Source organism: Coturnix japonica, chromosome 6, assembly GCF_001577835.2.
Source record: "Coturnix japonica isolate 7356 chromosome 6, Coturnix japonica 2.1, whole genome shotgun sequence".
Taxonomy (NCBI): Eukaryota; Metazoa; Chordata; class Aves; order Galliformes; family Phasianidae; genus Coturnix; species Coturnix japonica.
In genome coordinates this window covers 4,171,088-4,191,379 of record NC_029521.1, presented here as the reverse complement: position 1 = coordinate 4,191,379, position 20,292 = coordinate 4,171,088, and the positions used below count along the sequence as shown (strand labels likewise).

Below are 20,292 nucleotides of genomic sequence, written 5' to 3'. Positions count from 1 at the left end.
GTTCCCACTCTTCTACCTGAAGAATGGCTTGCCCAAAGTCACACAGCATGTCTGCAGTGAACTGAGAAACTTCAGCCAATCATTTAATCACAAAACAGTGGTTTTCCTTCTCATTCGGTTTATGTCATCCATTCCGTAGTACGGGTGAATTATGAGATGCGTTAATCACAAGACAGCATCTCAATTCAGAATAGGTTTAGCTTCAAGAGGAAGTGTCAACCTCTAAAACTGTAAGAGTTTTATCTATCAAGCTGCATGCAGAGTTCTGTGCTGACCATCTGACCTTCACAACTTGAGAGTTCTTTGCAAGGAGCTCAGAGCTGTCTGTAGGAGGGATGCTTGGGAGGTGCTGGAGCGGAGGTATCCCAGACCTTATGAGTTCCTCTTGCATTCAGGTTATTTTTTCCTCATGTTGTCTTTTTTGCAGCTGGCACCTACTTGCTAGTGCCAGTAGCAAGCAAAGGCATGATAGTAATGGGTACAGAAGAGTGGGGATGGGTTATAAACACCATTGAATGCAGATACATCGCTGGGCTCCAGCTGCTGTTACTCTGAAGTGCTGAAACAGAAGTACCTTATTTCAAAATAATGAGGCCTGGTTATTCCCTGCATGAGCATCAGCTTTATTTGGACTCTTTGTAATACCACATAATTGTGTCAAAGTGCTGCATAGGGCAAGTGGAGTTACCATTGCCTGCAGTGGGCTCTGTGTCAAGATTTGGTTGTTTTGTACCTGCTTGTGGTAGATGGCCACACATGCACATATCCTCCAGCATTTGCGCTATGTAGGCTAGGAGCTAAGCCATGATCTCCTCATCTTTAAGACACTCGAATAAGTAGCCCTACTATGAACTTCCTGCAGGAGTATTAAGCAAGTCACACTGTCTGTCTGTGCCCCACTTTCTGTCATCAAAGGTGAGCTCCTATTCACTCATATTGTATTTCTGTTTAGGGGAGGATATTACTGCGTTCTGCATGATTTGGCAACATTTGTATGACAGCTTTTGCTGTCTAAAGCAATTTTGGATTCTTCCATATTTTCTCTTTCTAGGCCAGCTTGAATAGGCTGCTGCAGGGGGGCTGAAACTAGATGATCTTTGAGGTTCTTTTCAATCCAGGCCGTTCTGTTTGAACGTGAAGATGATGGCAAAGCATAGATATGAACAAAGGGGAAACCTCCTCCCCAAAATAACATTAAAAAGAATGAAGTAAAAGAAATCCATGTATAGATTACATGTGCATATATGTATGTCTGTCTGCATGTGCTGCTATGTTGGGTTACAGGTCAATCCCGATTCAGTGGGATGGTTTGATGTGGCACTCAGGCTTAGCACCAGCCACTTTGTGCTTGCATCTGTCTGACTGATGTAGTGGAGTTTGAAATTCTTGTCATGGCACAGAGCTTCAAGGATGCTAAAATACAATATGGAGCTTCTACTGTGCTGTCAGCCCCTCCTCACAGTAAGTCTGTACCACTGTGAATGCAGGTGACAAAAACGGCTGTGGAAATTGCTGAGTTTTCAGGGAGGATGTTCTTTTCTGCCTTAAAACGCACTGTATTTTCAGGAGCCCATTTATATGAGTGCCCCTCATAGCAACCTATGACAATGAGTTTAACCTGATTTGATCTGTTCCCACAGGAACCCAGAAGAACTCAGTCTGTGTGTGCCAGGACTTCTAATTGTCCTGTCATCACAGCATAGCTGCATGGGCCTTTCTTTCTCCCTGTAACAAAGACAACTGTTTGTTGGGTATTGGGTATAGCGTGCACTCTCATTGCTATGTCTTCCAAACATTATTTTTGTTGCTTTTCATAATTCATTGTTGTATTAATATTACCATTTTTCCAAGCTTGTTTTCCCCAATCCTGTGTGACTTGATGAGAAAATACCAGCGTATTCCAAGAAAGCAGCCTGGAAACAGAGCTCCATTCTGGGTCGTTGTGTTTTATCTCTGTAGGAGTACGTTTCAGCACAGACTGTCTTTGTGTTGGCTTTGAGACTTGAAGTTGTTTAAAGCTGTCTGTTGATAAATATGCTAATTCTTCCAGTTCCTTAATTATTTGTGGAATGTCTGCATATGGATCTTCTCTTTTATTTTTTTGCAGTTATGCTGAACAGCTGTTCTCGAAAAAGTAGGTTTATAAGTTGTTTCATTTTCCATGTTTGCTTTTACTAATCACTTTAAAGGTAAAATGGCCTGTTCTGTAACCATGCCACTAAACTTTCCAGATGGATATTTGTTTTACGCTGGAGATAAACAGACTTTGTTGTGAAAACTTTGCTAAACAAACTCCAAAAAAGGAACAGCAATTCATTTGAAAGGAGTGGTGTTTTCTAGCACCAGGGTCTGTATTTACATTGGCTCTGCACTTTGGTCTGTTGGGCATGACCACTGGACAAGGAACCATGCATTCCCATGTCTTCCCATAGACATGGGTTGGTGTTTGCCTGTCTCACTGCTTGTGTTGGCTGCTCCTATAAGGGAAATGAATCCTGAGGTGGCTTGTGCAAAGCTTGTGGGCTGTGTTGGAGGAGGTGGATATATTGAACGGGGTATTAGTCGCTTGTTTGTGATCCATTGTCACAACTAAAACCGCTGCTTACCTTGTAGGTTGAAAAGCAGATGTGTTCACCCAGATGGGTTCAATGGGGGAAATGTCATTCACCAAAGTAGCTGAGATATATAGATGTAGAAGGAGAAAAATTATGAATCTGAAGGAAATAGTGTGTAAAATAGGAAGATGAAGTTCCTTTTTTAACGAGGCTGCTGAACTCTCATATGCAAAGAGATGATTGTTTCCATATGATGTACTGTTTATGCTTCAGATATGCTTTAAAACTATCTCAAGCTTTTAAAGATTATATATTTTTAATATTTGACTTATTTTTTTAATGGTTCTAAGATAGACACTGTCTGCATTAGGGACTTTGGCAGATACTCAGTGTTCACAAGAGTACCAAAAAAAACTAGGGAAATCTCAGAATAGGGCCAAAAATCAGTATTTATTTTGTCTTTATATTGGCTGATAAGGAAACATTTGATGGCTCTAGAACTGGGAGATGTTGCCCTGTAATTCGTACTTTCCAGCAGAATCCTGGTTTATCAGCGGGCTTTTTGTGCTCGCTTTTGACTTTTCTAACAGACTTGTAGTTTATTGCAACAGGATCCAGGAGAAAGTGAGAGTGTTTTTCCTATCTCAAACTCCAGTCAGATAAAAAAAAAATATCACCCAGAAAAATCATAATTTTTTGCTCAAGTTAAATTTTATGTTGGTATTTCACTCTCTGCTGAAACCCAGTATAATATCATTCATTGCTAATGCTTGCTAAACACTTTAGGTAACATGATTAGAGAATTAGAGATAAGATGTGTATGTTCTACTCTTTTTGGAGTGGTAATCGGCTACCGTGGTGTAGAAAATGGTTTTACTTTTTGGGGGCGTTGAGATGAGCTCCTAGCAGAGATGTGGTCTCTTACATCACGACAGCTGTTGTTTATGCAATAGCCACATTTAGTTCCCAGATCCACGGGCTGTGCCATAACAAGTTCACCGAGGAGCCAGTTTGATCTGATTCTCGTGTTTGCATTAAGTTCACTAACATGCATGAGACCTAACACTGCAAGTCAAACATCTTTACTAAATGTTCCAACTCTTTAACCTACAAAGGAGAAGAAATGGGCAGACAAGTATATAACAGACCTACCTGATAGGCCATTTAATTTGAAAACACCGTGTGTGCTCTTTGGGTACATCACCTTTAAGAAATGCTCCTGGGACGACGTAAATCACAAGTGTAAACATAAATTACAGTTGTGTAAATGATCTGCTTGTTTGTGTGTTTCAGAAAATTAGTGTTGATACAAGACATTTTGGAGAGAGAAGATTTGAGAATGACTGATGCCACTAGTATAGTCGTCGATTCAAGTATTAGAGCCCTTTGGGCAGCTCATGTTGCTATGGGAATTCCTCGCTGGGACAGCGGAGGTGTAATAGGAAGCAGAGCTTCAGGCATAGCTTATGGGACCACATAGTAAATGGACTATTAAGAAGTGGGGCAATTGCTCAAAAAGCAGCTGTTTCTAAATATTCTTCAAATTCCTTTCAGATCTTATTACAGTGCACATTGCCATGGTTGCTGCTCTAGAATTAGGATAACATTTGCTTTGACCCATTCTGCTGATGAACAACTGCATAGCTTAAATCCAAATTCTTTGGCAAAACTGGTAAATGTTTTTGTCTATTGCCTATGGTCCATCTCTGACATAATCTACCATCCTTATTTTTTAGAAAACGATCTCTTCCAAGAGATTCTTCTCTTTATACTTTGTGTAGAGAGACGTTTACTATCTGCGTAGTCATATCACAGGCCAGGCTTGCTCTCAGCTCTTTTCCAAAGACCGAGTATTGTCTGCCTGCCCAGACAGCGTGCATGATATTTTTCCTCTTTAGTTGGCTATGGTAGTTTCTCAGTTTGCCTGCATGTCAAGTCACCTGTGGCTTTTGTTAAAAACTGACTGGTCACAGTAGCTTTCAATCCATCTACAAGATAGTTAAGATGTTAATAATTTAGTCTGGCAATCTGAAGCTTGCAAAGAGCAACTGAGATGTGCAATTGATTTAAGAGTAATTTTAAAGGCTTGAATTCAGCTTTTATCATCTAAGTGTTTCTATTTGTTTCCAGGGATGAGAATAAAGTAAAGAAACAAGATGCTCCAGCGCTTTGTGATCTTCGCCTTTGTAAGGATGGGCCAATAAGAAATGGACACATTGGGCAGAGGCCACCCCCAATCAACCCTGAAAGACTGAAAGATTTCGTTGAGGAGGATTACCTCAATGGGGACGTGAAGACGTGGGAAATGAAGATAGTCAGCCGTAATGAGGAGTTACTCGGGGATGCCCTTTCCCTCGTCCCTCAGTCAAGCAGCAGGACCAGCCGGACCGGCCTGTACAACCACAACAAACTCATTCGATTTGAAGACATTAGTGCAGCAGCTTTCAAAATCCAGTCCGGTGTTCAGAAAACCCCTTGCATGGTAGGGGATTCTTTAAATTCTCTTGATAGTGCTTTTATTTTTTTAATAGAATTTGGTCAGAAATGAATGAAGAGTGTTGGCCGTAGCAGATAGATTTGTGTATGATGACTTGAGTTCGTGTTGTTGTGAACTGTCAGTAATCATTTTCTACTTACCTGTTTGTGCTAACTGCAAAGTGTAATCCTCAAAGATTGCAGTGACCTGTAAACAAAGGATAAACCACATTAGGCACAGACTTAATGCAATGTGGTATTATGCTCCTGGAGTTGCTATGAAGGAGTCCATGTTAGTGTCAGGGTAAGCGTTGTCATTTAAGAGGGTCTGTTTTGGGACCAGCCCATGCACGTGGGAAGGATCAGATATTGATTGCTTCCTGGCCTGGCAAACTTGGGAAGGCTGGGTCTGTTCTGTGACCAAGTGGTTCTGCCATCTGCCTCTTGAACAAAACAAGGGTATTGAGAAACACACACACAGGAACGCTTTCATTATAGGTGCAGAAGCATTTGTTCAAGCATAAGAGAGGTGTAGTGACTTCAGCCATTGGATTCAAGATGTCTTCCTGCTGCTGGGATCTCCTCAGAAAGGCGGCTGTAGGCACCGTGTGGCTGTAGGCACTGTGTGGCTGATCTCCTTTTTTTCCTGCAGTGGGAAAGTAGAGTCTTTGCTAAGTGGCAGCTGAGTGGAGCAGCCCCAGGTCGCTCTGCAGGGATGTCTCCCTGGGCACATTGCTGGCTGTCAGTTATCTGTTTGGCCTGCATGGAAAAGGGGATGTGATGTGTGAGCCCTTATCTGGGGTTGGCAGTCTGTGGGAACAGCTCAGTTGGGTCTGCAGTGCACAGCAGTTCTGCTGGTTACCAGACCAGAGGTATCATAATGATTTTCAGTGGGTTTTTTGTTGTTGTTTTTGTTTGTCTCCGTTCCCAAATTAAGGTAGCCTTGGCCACGTGTTCACTGCAGGATTCATTCACACCCCAGCTTGTATGGGTCCCATCAACAGCTTGCAAGTACTGGGATTTCTACCTCAGCCCCATCCCCAGGCCACCTAATAGCATCCCAAGCAGGGCTCCTGCTCTGCACACAGTGTAAGAAAAGGAGTGTGATCTGTGGAGCCCATCTTCTGCCACTGCAGAGACATCTGAGCGATGTACAGCTCCTCATACATTGGCAGTGCTCCTGCTTACAGGAGCTAAAGTTCTCCTGGGCCAATTCACATAAGTCTCAAGCAGCTCTGCCCCTTAACTTAAATAGCTTAAACAGAACTCGTGAGTGGGAGCTAAGAGCCACTTTCAGAGCTCTCATTTGGATAAAGAAGCAAGTTTGATTAAAACTCACCCTGTTAACTGAACAAACACTTGGCATTCTGGTTCCTAAACTCTAGTCATACCATGAGTGAAGCATCCTCCTGGATCCTTGTGCAGCTGTCTGCCTGAAGCTGAGACATGGCATGATGCATGATCCTAACAGGTGTTTCAGAGGTACTGAATAAAAGGAAGTGAGGACTGAGAATTGAATTGGGCGTGGATTTGGGTGCTGATGTAGGAACTTTTGGCCTTCTGGATGCCAAGCAAAGGTTGCACTGTGCTGTGTTGTACCTCAGACTTGGTATCTGTTGTCCCTAGATAAGGGCAAGGTTACAAAAGGAAAAGGTTAGAGGGTGGGTCAGGGAGTCTTACAAGGTCACACACTGGGTTGATACAGGTGAGTATAGACAGGCAGCTCCATAGCTAGAAATAACTGTTGTATTTATGCTGGGTAAAAATGCCTCAGTTAGAAGAAGCAGAAAAAAGATAAGCTGAAGAGTTAAAATGTTGACTATCAGTGCTTTAAAGAAGACATACCTGAAGTATACCACTTCTATGGCTGATATGTCGGAGGCAGCAATTTCACAAAGTCACAGGATTTGTCTCCTCAAATCCTTTTTCCTTATTGTAGAATCCAAGATGCTCTAAGAGACAGAAACGGTGGAACTGGCGAAGTATGTGAAGGTCCTGCCAAGCAGCATTTCATGTCCAGTGTTCTTTGGTTTTGTTTATGGAGTCTTGATGCTTTAGGCTGTTGATGTTAGGAACTGCCATCCTTTCAGTTTCCTAAGCACTTCCTTTCAATTCTGCAGCCATGTTTTCACAGGGACTAGCAAGTGGGAGCTCCTAGCACAGGATTTTATCTATTTACTTTTTGGAGATCCTACACAGCAGTCATATATCTGCTTCAATGGGGCATGCAAGGTTTTTCTTATTTTTAGTTCCAGCACCACAGTAATCATGTTTCTGTTCTCCAGTACTCCAGGCTATCCAAGCTGTATGGAGTTGACATCTACCTAAAGAAAGAGTTCCTCCAGTACACAGGATCTGTGAAGGAGAGAGGTGTACTTTATCTTCTGACATCACTGCCTCAGGTATAACCAAGTGTCAAGCATAAAAGTAAATAGATCTGTTCTGTTTCACAGCAATCAAACACAATTAGACTTTACCTGTCGTGCTTCTTGCGTTTTAAACAGCACAGATAGAATCACAGAAGCATAGAATGGCCTGGGTTGAAAAGGACCACAATGATTATCCAATTCCAACCCCCTGCTGTGTGCAGGGTCACCTCCCACCAGACCAGGATGCCCAGAGCCACATCCAGCCTGTGGATGTGCCAGAACTGAACCCAGGGACAGGGACTGATCTTATGCTGTCGTAGCACTGTGTCTTAAAATCACCTCAGATGTGCATACTGTTTCATAATACCATAACCCTGTTAGACAGTAAAGTGAACTTAATAATGGAAAAATATCAGACCATTAGGCTGATCGAGAATTACATGGGACAAGTTTGTGATGCTGCATAATGTGCATTGTACTTTCCTGTGTTTTTAGGATCAGCAAAGGAAGGGAGTGATTGTGGCTTCAGATGGGAACTTTTCCATGGCCGTTGCCTACCATGCCTCGGAGCTTCGTATCCCGGTGTTTGTCATCATGTCAACCAGCACTTCCCCTGCCAGAGTGAAAATGTGCCGTGAGTACGGGGCCATGGTTATATCCTATGGCACTACAGCCAAGGACGCCCAGATGCATGCAAGAAGGCTGGCACAGGAGAATGGTTATCTCTACCTGGAAGAGTAAGTGGGAAGTCAGATTGTTTGGAAAGACTGTAGTGCATTAGATAAACAGTAGTTTGATTAGTTGTCAGTAACTTAAAATTTGCTCATATATCATCAAAAGGCTCCTATAGCTGAGGTACAGACTATGTTATTTTCTAAGGTACGAACAGTGAATGTTTCTGTAACACTTTGGGATGGAAACCAAAATGAGGCACCTTCCATTTTACCAAGGTTAAGGAAACTTCCTGATCAGGAAATTCATGGAATGAATAGATGGATAAATCTAGTGTATGTGTGTCTATCTATATATAAAATTATGGGTGTATGTTAAATCGTTATGAAACATGTCAGTACGCACTGAGGCTCACAATGGTTTTTGGTCTCTCTCTCAGGAGTAAGGTGGGTTAAAGTTAACCTTTAACACAAAGGGTTTGGAAGTGTATGGTAGAGCAAGGGATTAATGCTGCAGGATATCTCATGTTACTTGACAAATATGTTTTTTCCTTGAAAGAAGCTCATGAGGAGGCTACTGCACGCATGTATTTCAAGTAGCTAAGGATGATTATAGTTCGAAGTAGTTAATTATAAGGAGGAGTTTGTGAGCTTTTCGAGGTCATGGGATAAGCCAGGTCTAATAAAAACACAATTGGAACGAGGTAAAATTAGTAGAATTACTTAGAAACGATTCAGTGTCCCCTTTTTTTTCTTTTTTTTTTCCCTTTTTTCTTTGCAATCTTTTCTGCCTTTACTTTCATTTTTCTTTCTTTTGAGCTCTTCTGAAGTAAGAACACTGAAAGGGCAGAGGGGCTGGTCATTATCATGACATCTCTCTGATGCCCTGAGCTGCAGTCTCACACCCAAGCCATTGCTGCCCCTGTGTAGGCTATGAGGCTTTACCCACCAGTGTGAGTTCATACAGCTCCTGCTGCCACAAACACAATGACAATGAGTGATATTGCTTGGAAAGAGGATTTAAGAATGGGCAAGGCAGAGAGAGTGTCCTTAATTCTTTCCCAGCTGGTTCACTGGGGAAGCAGTATTAACAACTGTACTCTACAGCTGCACAGTGAGCTCTGATAGCACCTGCAGGCCAACGGGGCTGGTTGGCATGCATCAGCTGTTGCCATGGGCACAGCCTTTCCTCGAACTGAGACTTGCAAGGAAGGTACCTTGGACTGCACTGAGTTTTAAAACCAGCCATGTTCTTTTTGAGAAGCCACAGCTTTCCATAACCTTGTGATTTCCAAATTCCTGACAGATGTTTTTCAATCAGCGCGTTCACTCCCAGCTGGCTTGCATCATCTATTGCATTTGCACATAATAAATGATTGTTGTATTGTTATTTCATGTTTAATCTTCACCTCCTACCCAAATAATTATTGGTGTTATGTAAGGACAATATTTTCTGGACACGTGAAGCTCCAGGGTCAGTATGTGTAAATCATCCGCCATTGATGAGCTCTAGATGGCATTATCATTCATCATCAATAAATCACTCTGATTTATTCTATTTCAAGTAGTAGGAAGTAGACATCCAATCTGTCACTGTGTTCAATTAAAACATTTCTCTTCACAGATGAATTTTTTCACAATCTCAAGGGGAGTAAAAAAAACAACAACCATGAAAGGTAGCAGTAACATTAAAACCCTTGGTGTTGTCAGCCTTTTCTGAACACATTTTGTTATGAGACGAGTGCATGTATGGGTAGAAGTCAGCTTCAGTGTTTCTGCCACACATTCACCACCACTTGCCAAAGCTGTCTGCAGCCATCCAGGACCCTGAACTCTTCTAGGGTGGCGCAGATGAGATCCAAGGGATGAAACATTATTCTTAATCAGGCTTGTTGCAGTGCTGTTGGGATAGCGAAAAGTGCCTTTGTGGATTCTCTGATCTCCATAACCAACAGTTCCTTCTATCCTTTCTGAAGTAGACATTACGTGCCTCTCTTAAGTCTCACCTGTGCATGTAATGTCCTGTAGTCAGGTGTGTCAGTGTCAGTTCTTCCCATTTCTTGAGTGCCATTAAAATGCCGTGTTATGAAAATGAGCATGCAGGTGTTCAATTAGGAGAGAAAATTTTTCATCCAGTTGTTACATCCTGTGAAATTCCAGGAAGGAAATGTGATTTTCCATGATGGAATTTGGTCATGAAGTCTACGTAATTGCTGCTCAGGTAACACGGGATTTCCAGTTTCTATAGATGCTCAATCAGAACCTTATTATAAATATAATCCCAAGATTGCCAGTAAATCACAGAGTACCTCTGGGATGATCTGAGGATGATTGATTTGTGAGATATGAGGGTGCCACAATGAATTACACACCTTCCTTCCTTGAGAGTCCCATTTTTTTTCTCATATGATTCCTCATCCAAATATACTGATCAGACCTCCTAGCTCCCTTCTGGTTTGGTTAGCCTAGCCTGGTTCCTCTGTCATTACTTGCCTCTGTCTGGTACAGCAGTGCGAGGTCGTTATCTCCTCTTCTCTTGTGTATCTATACTGACTCTTGTCCTGAGGGATTTGCTGAATTTGGCTCTACGTGTGGAGTCGTTTCCCAAGAGTCTCCACCTGGCAGCATTCTGCACTCCTCTGCGTGTCTCAGCAGTAATAAAGAGTGTAGCTTCAGTACCTGAAAGTATTGGGTAAAGTAAATCAAGTGACACCGTTGGACCTGTAATCCTGTTTGGCCAGAAAGAGCAGACTATACAGGCACGTAGGAGTCCCATGTCTTTCATTCACATATCTTCCTACCTTTTCAGCATTGCCAGCATCTAAATAGAATCCAAAGCATCTTTTTAGAAACAGACCCAAGTAAATCACACGACTGCACTGTGGAGTTCCTTCAGAGTTTTGACTCTGTCCTTATTCTGATCATTGCATTACTTCTGTGTGGACGTGTTTTGCTAGTGAGAGCTTTGGCAGACAAATACGTTGCTTATTTTTTCATTAGGTATTCCAGAGCAATGTTGGAGCATCAGATAGTGGCCCTGGCCTGTGACAAGACTGGTATCTGCAAAAAGTATATATAATAGCTTGAATTTCATAAACATTCCCATTTATAATGAATGCTGACTACTTACAAGTAAAGAGAAAGAGAACTCCTGAGACTTTTCATTTTGGCCCCGACATTCAAAATTCATAAAGCTTAAAGAAATGACAGAGGGAAAAATGATTTATTTCCTTACCGGTAAATCTCTGATACTGATAAGGATATAGAGATGGGCTCTTCAGCCTAAAGGCTCTTTGGAAGGCCTACCAAGGGCCAGGCTGTGCTACACGTTCTCACCGACTGCAGTTTACTGCTTCATTTGTAGGACCAACTCCTGTGTGATAACTAACAGCCCTACTAAGCCCAGATTCAGAGGTTCAGGTGTTTTGAAACGCTCGCTGGCCCGGCTGTGCCTGCAGGACTCGTGCAGGGTTTTTTCTCTATCATCCATTTTTGTTCTTTCACATTTTGATTTTGCTCTGCCCCATTCGTCAATGACACCAACATATTCATCTGGTAGAGAACATCGCTCTTTGCAAAGCATGTGACAACCACGTCACTGTGTATTTACCCATCTGCTTTTCCTACAGCCCTGCTGATCTGTGCCTTTCCTTCCCACAGGGAGGACAGTGCTGTGTACCTGTCAGGACTGGGCACCATGGGGCTGGAGATATATGAGCAGGTGCCCAAGCTGGACGCGGTGATTTTCCCTGCAGGAGGCCACTGTGGCTTGCTGGCAGGTTCTGCTGCTGCACTAAAACACCTCAACGCACGTATTTCTGTCATTGTAAGTTTGCTCTCATGTAGAAATAGTTGCATTTTGGCAGCTTTTGCTACAGATTTTGTTTCCAAAGGTACTTGGAATATTGTAATCTGCTGGCACAGACTGCCTGTGCTGCGGATGGATACCCAAGGAGGCTGTGGATGCCCCATCCCTGCAGGCATTCAAGGCCAGGCTGGATGTGGCTCTGGGCAGCCTGGGCTGCTGGTTGGTGACACTGCACACAGCAGGGGGGTTGAAACTGGATCATCATTGTGGTCCTTTTCAACCCAGGCCATTCTGTGATTCTAAAGATCCATAACTCAGCATTGCTATCTGATTATGACAGTGCAGCGGGCTTATATCTAGAAAGCTCTGCTGCTGTCACTTATGGATGTGACGTTTAGAATATAAATGAATTGCAAATTGCAACAGTGCTGATTCTGAGAAGAAATGTGGTGTCGATTTTTTGGAGTTGACTTTGACAGTGGCTTCTGTGATAACACTAAAAAATGCTGTTGTTTGCTTTCCCCAGGGGGTTGAATCTGAAAGCTTTCCTGTATTGCAGCAGTCCCTTAAGGCTGGCCACCCAGCTGAAGACCAGGCTTGCAACAATCATCACTTTTACGGAGGTGAGCAAATTAGTTCTTCTTTTGTATGTGAAATAAAGGCTATAATTGATTCTATCAATCTCATCATGGTTTTTTCCAACTAAGTCAGTTTAAACGTAACTAAATAAAACCCCGTCTGAAGAGCCAGAATTCAGCTCATGCTGTAAAAGCAGCTCCTGACATACAATCTGTGCCCCTCTCTGAGGTGCAGTACTATTTCCAGTGTCCCTGAGATGTTTGGGGAATGCTTTACTAGTATGAGAGTATTTATCTGATTGCTGTGCTCACACGCCGTGTCTGGGCCAGTAAAGACAACGGGGAAACTCTTGTTTGATAAAGTAATTTACAAAAAAAGGCAGAAAGATCTGGTGCTTAAATACATAGACTAGCAAAGATGCTTTCAGAATAAGAGTGTTTATAAACAATTCAGTTGCTTCCGTATTGTTTGCATAAGAAACCCTCAGGTCTTAAAGCAAATTAAGCGTATCCTGTTTACCTGATGTTCAGATCCCCTGAAGCTGTAGGTTAAATGGGGGTTTTATAAACAAACAACATAACTCGGCAAGTTCTGCCTGTCCCTGCACTCCTTTGTTGGCTGTCCTGATGTGGATACAAATCCAGTGCTGCTCTGTGTGGTTTTTCTCTGACTGATGCCTCACTGTGCACTGAGATGATTTTCATAACAAGGCCGCGCATGGCAAAATCTTCCTGGGAGATGTCTGTCGCATATAAATATCAAGCAACCTGAGATGGTAGAATAGCAATGTGCTGCACTCATCAAGGAAATAAAACAATGTCTGGACTCTAAAATATGTTAAACTTTTTCTAGAGCAGCCAGCTTCATATTTTGGTATTTTGAATTTTGCAGATGTGAGTGGACTTTGCTTCGGCAGCAATTCATTGCAGCTGACTGGGAAGCTTGTGGATAAGGTTGTTGCTGTGAGGTAGGTGAATAAAAAAGAGGGAAAGAAATAATATTATGGGAGCGTCACTGCATATGACAAATATGCTGTTGCTGACACTGCAGATAGTGAGCCTGATTTCAGGTATCTGACCCCTTTGGCCAAATCTCTTTGCTTGTTGCTAATAACCCATTGTGCTCTGGGTGTAGAACTTGTTCATCATAGAATGGCCTGAGTTGAAAAGGACCACAATGATGATCCAGTTTCAACCCCCTGCTATGTGCAGGGTCACCAACCAGCAGACCAGGCTGCGCTGAGCCACATCCAGCCTGGCCTTGAATGCCTGCAGGGATGGGGCATCCACAGCCTCCTTGGATGACCTGCTCCTGTGCATCACCACCCTCTGGGTGGAAACCCTCAGTGTTCTTGTTGCATTCTACACCACTTGAAAGCAGCCTTTGGGAGAAGCCTTCCCAGTCTTTGCTGAGACGCAGAGTTTGAAGACTGCATTTACCTCCTGGGATTTAGTTAGCACAATGCCTCTAGTAAAAAAGAAAAAGAGAAAAATCTCCTTGTTCTTTAATAATTAATAATTACTGTTTCTATAGTTACTTTAATATATTTTTTAATTAATTGTATAAACAATGGTCAATATTTGTTAGTATTATTGTTAATAATAGTAATAAAAATAGTCATAGTTGATAATTAGACTCTCCATCTCCAGCAGCACAGCTTGCTGTAACACCACAGTGGGATCATTATGTTCTCAGCAGGACTAAAAGAATCACTTGATACTTAAGTGCACTGTCTTTATTTATTGGCTGCTTTTTGTTTTCTCTGTTGTATTTTGTTTCATTGTGACACCACTCTTTGGCCCTCAGCGAGGAGGACGTCCTCATTTCAATGCTGAGATTGCTGGAGTATGAGCGAGCCACAGTTGATGCAGAAGGGGCCATTGGACTTGCAGCACTGGTGGCTGGGAAGCTGCCTGAGTTGAAGGGTAAAAGGTACAGCAGCGATTGCAAACAAGGCTTTGTAGGGAGCTGTGGGGCTGAGCGGTGTCGTGATGGGAAATGAGAGGAGTGATCATTCCTGCTCTTGAGCTGCCAGTGCTCTCATCCATGACATCTACTTCAGGCTGAAGATACCACTCGTGGGTCATAAGACTGCTGAATGAGACAGATGTCAGTCTGGACACCAGACAAATCACTTTCCTATATTCTCAAATGATGGGGAAAAAGGCAGTTAAGCACAGCCCCAGTTGGCTTGTAAGCCTGTTGTCTTTTCTCTTCCTACTCATAGAAGTCAATGGTTTGTAGTGGGGTTTTGCCATGAGCGTAAGCTGTCATCTGCAGTCGCTGGGTGACACCTGCCTTCCAGCCCCAGGAACTCCTGCCCAGACGGTCACTGGGATTACCCTTGTGTTCAGCATTAAATAAAACTCCTTTCTTACGTCTGGGCTTCAGCACTTAGGACTTAAGCAGCTTGAGCCCCTGCTCACAGTATAGTCTGCAGTGTATTTAAATGTACGTGCACTGAAGACAAGATATAATTTCCAATGCACAGCAAGGTATGTTGAAATACCACTGAGGCAGTTTCCCAGAAGAGGCTGACGGGGTCTGGCCACAAAGTTCAATTCAGCACAGCTGAAATAAGAGGGAAAGTGCACAGGACTGGCTCTGCAGGTTACCAGGGACTAACCATGCGGCTCTTCACTTGCCTTTCAAACATTTCTGTACTCATTTTGCAAGGTTGAGATGCATTTAATTAATGCTTACAGAAAACACAGACCACACATGACATATAACTGTGAAGAATCTGAGATTCCCTGTGTGAGTCAAAGTGCTGTTGCACTGATAAAGTTTGAAGCAGATCTATAACTGCTCATCTAATTCTTGCTAAGAAATATGAATCAGCAAAGATAATGTGAAACAAAAGCGGTTTCGGAGAGTAGAGCTCAATAGGGTCCTGTGCCCTATACACAGTTGATGCAGAGGGCTGAGCACATCTGAAATGCAATATATGTTTATGAAAGAGTGGTCCCTGCAGATGCTCAGCTGACGCTGAATTCAGCGTCTGTGATTTATGACTGACTTGCATAGAAAAGCTAATCAAGAATCCTCTTTGCTCTCCTCTTTCAGAGTGGCGATTGCTATATGCAGTGGAAATGTGGACCTACATTTGCTGCAACAATGCATTGCTCGTGCCCTGACCCTTGAGAGCAGAGTGTGCAGATTTTCCCTGGTGATTTCTGACTGCCCGGCAGATGTTTCAAAGCTACTGGAGGTTTTGGCTCGGGAGGAAGCGAGGTAATTCAGAGTGATAGAAGTGAAAAGCTGCACAAAGGTGGTTAAAGACTTGGTCGTGTTTTGAAATGTCCTCTGGAGGCAAAGCTACAGGTTACTAATTAATCTATGTTTTCTGTGTTACCTTTCAGAAAAAGCATTTTTCCTTCTTTTTTATTCCGATGTAAAATAACCACAGGAACACAGAATAAGCACCTAACACAGAAAGCTGCAAAGATGGTTATTGTCCAAACACAGAAATAATGTTATAATAACCAAAGTTTGCTGTAATCTGTAACTTACTGCTTATTTTATCCCTTGTTTGACCTAGGGTTTTGGATATCAGACAAGAACGCACATTTGTGACATCTGAGCTCTTCACTATTGAGGTAAGACGATTCACGACTCCAGGCCCTCTCGCAGTGCTGACATCCCCTTGCTTATTCTGGTATCTAGATACCAGAGTAGTCCAATAGAGTGTGTACCATGGCATTCAGAGCTGTGTGATCCATAATTTCACCTGTGTTATACAGCAACTTGCCTCACCAAACGCTCAACACACACACACACACACACACACGTATACTACAAGACCTGTTTTACCTGCTATTGCAACACAGCCAGTGAAATACTCAATGCAAACCCTCATTACTTAAATAGTTTCGTGCCGGAAGTGATGAGCAAGACGCAGCACACATCTAGAACTGGAAGAGCCAGCTCTGTAGACTGGCTGTAATGATCAAAGATCAGTTTGCCGTGCAGCAAAGTGGAGAGCACCCTTACTCTTAAGGAATCCACATTTTCAACCAGTTTTGTACCTTAACCTCAAAGAGCACAAAACTAAGTCTTTATTCCTTTGCAGAGTGTTTGATAATGGGGAGAGGAGGTTTTATCAATGAGTGTCATCTCTTAAAAGGATTGTTCACCTCATGACAAATCTCTTATTTCAACTGGTTTAGCAAAGGTGTGGTTCCACTGGTTTCGTGCTGCCTACCAAGGCTAATCTGACTTAGTTTGTGAAATCACAGGTGGAAGTTTGGAAACTTGGCTAAGCTGGCTTATAGATGGAATTCAGTAATGTTTTATGGTAAGGAGATTCTTCCATTTTCCCATTTAAATCTAAAATAACCAAATTTCCCTGCTAGAAGAAGGACATAATGAGCACTGTATTGGGTATGAATTCATCTGAATGTCAACACCTGCTCAGTATTTTCACTTATGTAAAGAATAAGCTGACTAAATAAGATCCACTTAGAGATAAAAGGCTGAGAAAGGAACATAGAAAAACAAAGAATAGATGATTACAGCAAAGGACTGCAGTGAGGCTATTACAAGTTTTCTGAGATGTCTGAGGCCAAATCTGCATTGCTCTGCACTGTGCCACTAAGGTGGGCCAGCTCTGTGTAATGTGACACTGCATGGGGTAGAAAAATCCCTCTGGCTCCTTTCTGCTTTTATCAGGACCTGCAGTAAATGCAGTCTGTGAGTGAGAAAAGTGTTTGCAGTATTCTTGTCTCTATTTCAAACATGGTGCATTTTTACTGGCTGTCCACTTCCAGCATCTGATGGTGCTGTAGTGCAAGAAGGTTTGAGGGAAGAACTCGTGTCCCTGAGTAATCTAATTGGGTTTTGGATTTGCGTGATGGCTTTTAACCAGTCTGGGGGAGGCTATTGGGTAATGAGATCTGAAGTACAAAATACTCATCCAGATTTATAGAGCTCCGTGGCTGTGCAGGTAGTTCTGTCTGGTGGGACCTAGTGGATGGCAGAGCCTTTATTTGAAAACTAAATTAAGGGTGACTGGGGAAGGTAGAATATTGAATCTACCTTTAACCATTTAAATGATTTTGCTCTAAGCTGGAATAGGAGAATGCACATATTTTCATAGTAAAGCTAACTCAGACAGGGGAGGTTTTGCTTTTTCTTTTATTGCCTGTAAGAACCAAAGCCCCATGCCAGCTATGCCTTTGGAGCACTTGCTTCTAAAGCAGACCCATGCAGAATTTGGAATCATTTTGGTCAGTGTAAATTAAAAAAAAAAACAAACAAAAAACCACCATTAAATTAAACGTGCATTTAAATGCATTTAAATCTGGATCAGAAACCAAAATCCTTGTGTGCTGGACTAGTAGTATTAATAAGGAAGGCTTTATAGTTACATCCACTCTACCTTTAATACTTACTTTTGGCTGTGCATATGGATTGTGCAGAAGTGTAGTGGCTTACGTGACACTCTAAATCAACCCTGTCAGGACTGTCATCTCTGTATATAATCATCCTCATGGGTTTATCCCTTTATTTCCAAAGGAAGGAGACTTGGCTTCAAAGTCAGGGATATTGGTGGAAAAATGCCTTGATGGGTGTTTATTCACCTGGTGTGGGCTGTGGGAAGATCTGTGCTTGAAGTAGTAATGACTTGCTAAAAGGAAGCTTTGTGTTCAAGCCATGTTTTTATTAGTTTTGGAATATTTCTCTAGCAAAAATAAGAGAGATTTAAAAAAGAGAAGATGAAGTAAGGAGAAGCAAATCTTTCCATGTCTGTTTTATGGTCACACACAGCTGATGCTTAACGAAGTGGTGTGAGCAATGGGGTTGGCAGGATGCATTCTTTGGAAGACATTGGGATTTTCTTTGGGTCCTGCCTCTGTCCATCCCTAGTTAAGATTATCTTACCCCATGCTAGATTTCTGTCTTGCAAAGGACTACACCCTAAGCAGATAGAAAATGGCTTCCAAGGTCCCAGCACTGAAACAGACAGGAAGCTCTTAGCAAATCTACAAATAACAAATTTTGTAGGCTTTTGCAATGATTGAAGCAAGTTAGATAGTCAGGAATGTGGAAACAGTAATACAGGTCAGAGCTAAGGAATAAAATCATCTAACATCACCAGCTAACTGGAAGTAGAGCTCTAATGCCTTACCCAGTTGGTGGAAGGAAATTACAGCTTACCTCTGTGAAACCAGTCTTTATTAGTAACATCTCTCACATCCAACATGGGAAAATACATTGTTTAAATAAATGCTTCCATCTTTAAACCACCTCATAGAAATAGCATCTCATATTATTACTATCTTAGGAGTCAATGAGCAAAATTTCTAAGTGACTTGATAAGGTGAGATGCACATTTGTTATGAATCCACACAAGGCTCTGTTACAGATTATCAGCTGACTTGCTTAATGAGTGTCTTGTATTTGAGCTCAAGCAACTCATCTGAAAAAAACAATGCTTTAAGCTCATCATGTTTGTAGGAAAGTCACCGTGTGCAGCATGTACACAGGACAGCTTCTGGAATGGAGCAGCTAGAGCCTACAGGGTTGTGAGGTGCTCCAGCAGCCTTGCAGAGAAGCAGCCGTTGTGTTTTCCCTCCGCCCCAAGTCCTGCTTGAAGTTATGGGATTGTCTGGCCTCTTCCCAGCTCTGGTTTTAAATAACTCGGAAGAGACCAGTCATAAAAAGAACATCCATCACATCTCCCTCTGACTGCAACAGTATATGAATTCAAAAGTCAAATGTTGCTTTTTCTCTATGATAACATTACACATTTTCCCAGTGGTGCTTGGTTTCCTGGCTCAGTTTGTGCAGTGTACTATCTGCTTTTTGCACAGTTTATTCACCTCAGGCCTTAAGATATGTAATTATTTTGGGCTGTTATGATCAATTTGAGTAAATGTCTTTAAGCTAACGTACATTTTGTAAAAGAGCAGAGTAGAGCACTTTGGACTGGAGTCCCTAGATACCAACGTACTTCATGTTAAGAGAATATAGCCGAGCACACAGCTGTTCAGCTACAAGAAGGATGACGTAGAGCATTTCCTGCATGACCCTGGGCAAGTCACTGCTTCCTTGTTTTGGTTCTCCATTAACAAAATGGAGACATTGGAATGGGAAGCCTGATCATACATTTTTTTGGAGGCCCTCCAGTATTCAGCCATATTGTTTAATGGCATTCCACAGCACAGTGCATTAGTGAATATCTGAGTACTCAGTCTGAGTAGACCTGCTCGATCGTTATCTGATTTGATTAATGCTGAGATGGTTTGTTGCTGCTAGCACTAGCAGGCCCGAGCACAAGGGCATGACAAAGATAAGGGTTCAAGTTGCACACCCCAGCTGTTACGCTTTCTTAAGCCTTACATTGCACCAACAGTGAGCTACTGGCAGCTAATAATCACCTCATAAATAGAAGCATTGCAGCCAAATGTTTTTCAGTGTGCAGGAATCTCCAGTAGTTTATCGAATAATTCAGAAAATTACTCCCTTTTTGATGATCTTGATAGAAATTTAAAGCGCTGCTTTATTTATGGAACTGAAACCAACAAAAGTAAGTAAAGTTATCATCTGCAGCTCCAGTGATTTGCCTACAAACAACTTGCACTTTCCTTAAGAGTGGTGTATCATGAATAATATGTTACACAAATTGCCCAGGACTAACATCTTAGAGTAATGTGAGTATCCTTACTAGAAGTGAGGCAATGGGATACAAAGTTGTAATCGGTCAGTCGGGAGCATAACAAGTTGGTATGGCTGGCTGAGATCTATCTTTGCCCTTAGCACAGAAATGCACCAAACCCGTATATTTTGACTCAGCATAGGATCATAGAATGGCCTGGGTTGAAAAGGACCAC

At 42.3% G+C, this 20,292-nt stretch overlaps 1 protein-coding gene across 6 annotated transcripts in view; it reads left to right on the top strand.

The window, feature by feature from the left end:
- Window positions 1-20,292, top strand: part of LOC107315602 (putative threonine dehydratase) — a 31,439-nt gene that overhangs the window by 7,502 nt on the left and 3,645 nt on the right. For 3 of the 6 annotated variants that reach the window (XM_015866122.2, XM_015866119.2, XM_015866120.1), the window contains exons 2-10: window positions 4,686-5,037; window positions 7,316-7,432; window positions 7,895-8,136; window positions 11,731-11,896; window positions 12,405-12,501; window positions 13,349-13,424; window positions 14,264-14,389; window positions 15,524-15,691; window positions 15,999-16,056. In XM_015866122.2, coding sequence (XP_015721608.1) covers window positions 4,861-5,037; window positions 7,316-7,432; window positions 7,895-8,136; window positions 11,731-11,896; window positions 12,405-12,501; window positions 13,349-13,424; window positions 14,264-14,389; window positions 15,524-15,691; window positions 15,999-16,056 — 1,227 coding nt within the window. In that variant the 5' untranslated portion in view covers window positions 4,686-4,860. Of the gene's footprint in view, window positions 1-2,107; window positions 2,135-2,423; window positions 2,538-4,685; window positions 5,038-7,315; window positions 7,433-7,894; window positions 8,137-11,730; window positions 11,897-12,404; window positions 12,502-13,348; window positions 13,425-14,263; window positions 14,390-15,523; window positions 15,692-15,998; window positions 16,057-20,292 lie in introns of those variants that run through there. The other 3 variants (XM_015866117.2, XM_015866118.1, XM_032445615.1) reach the window with 2 other exon arrangements.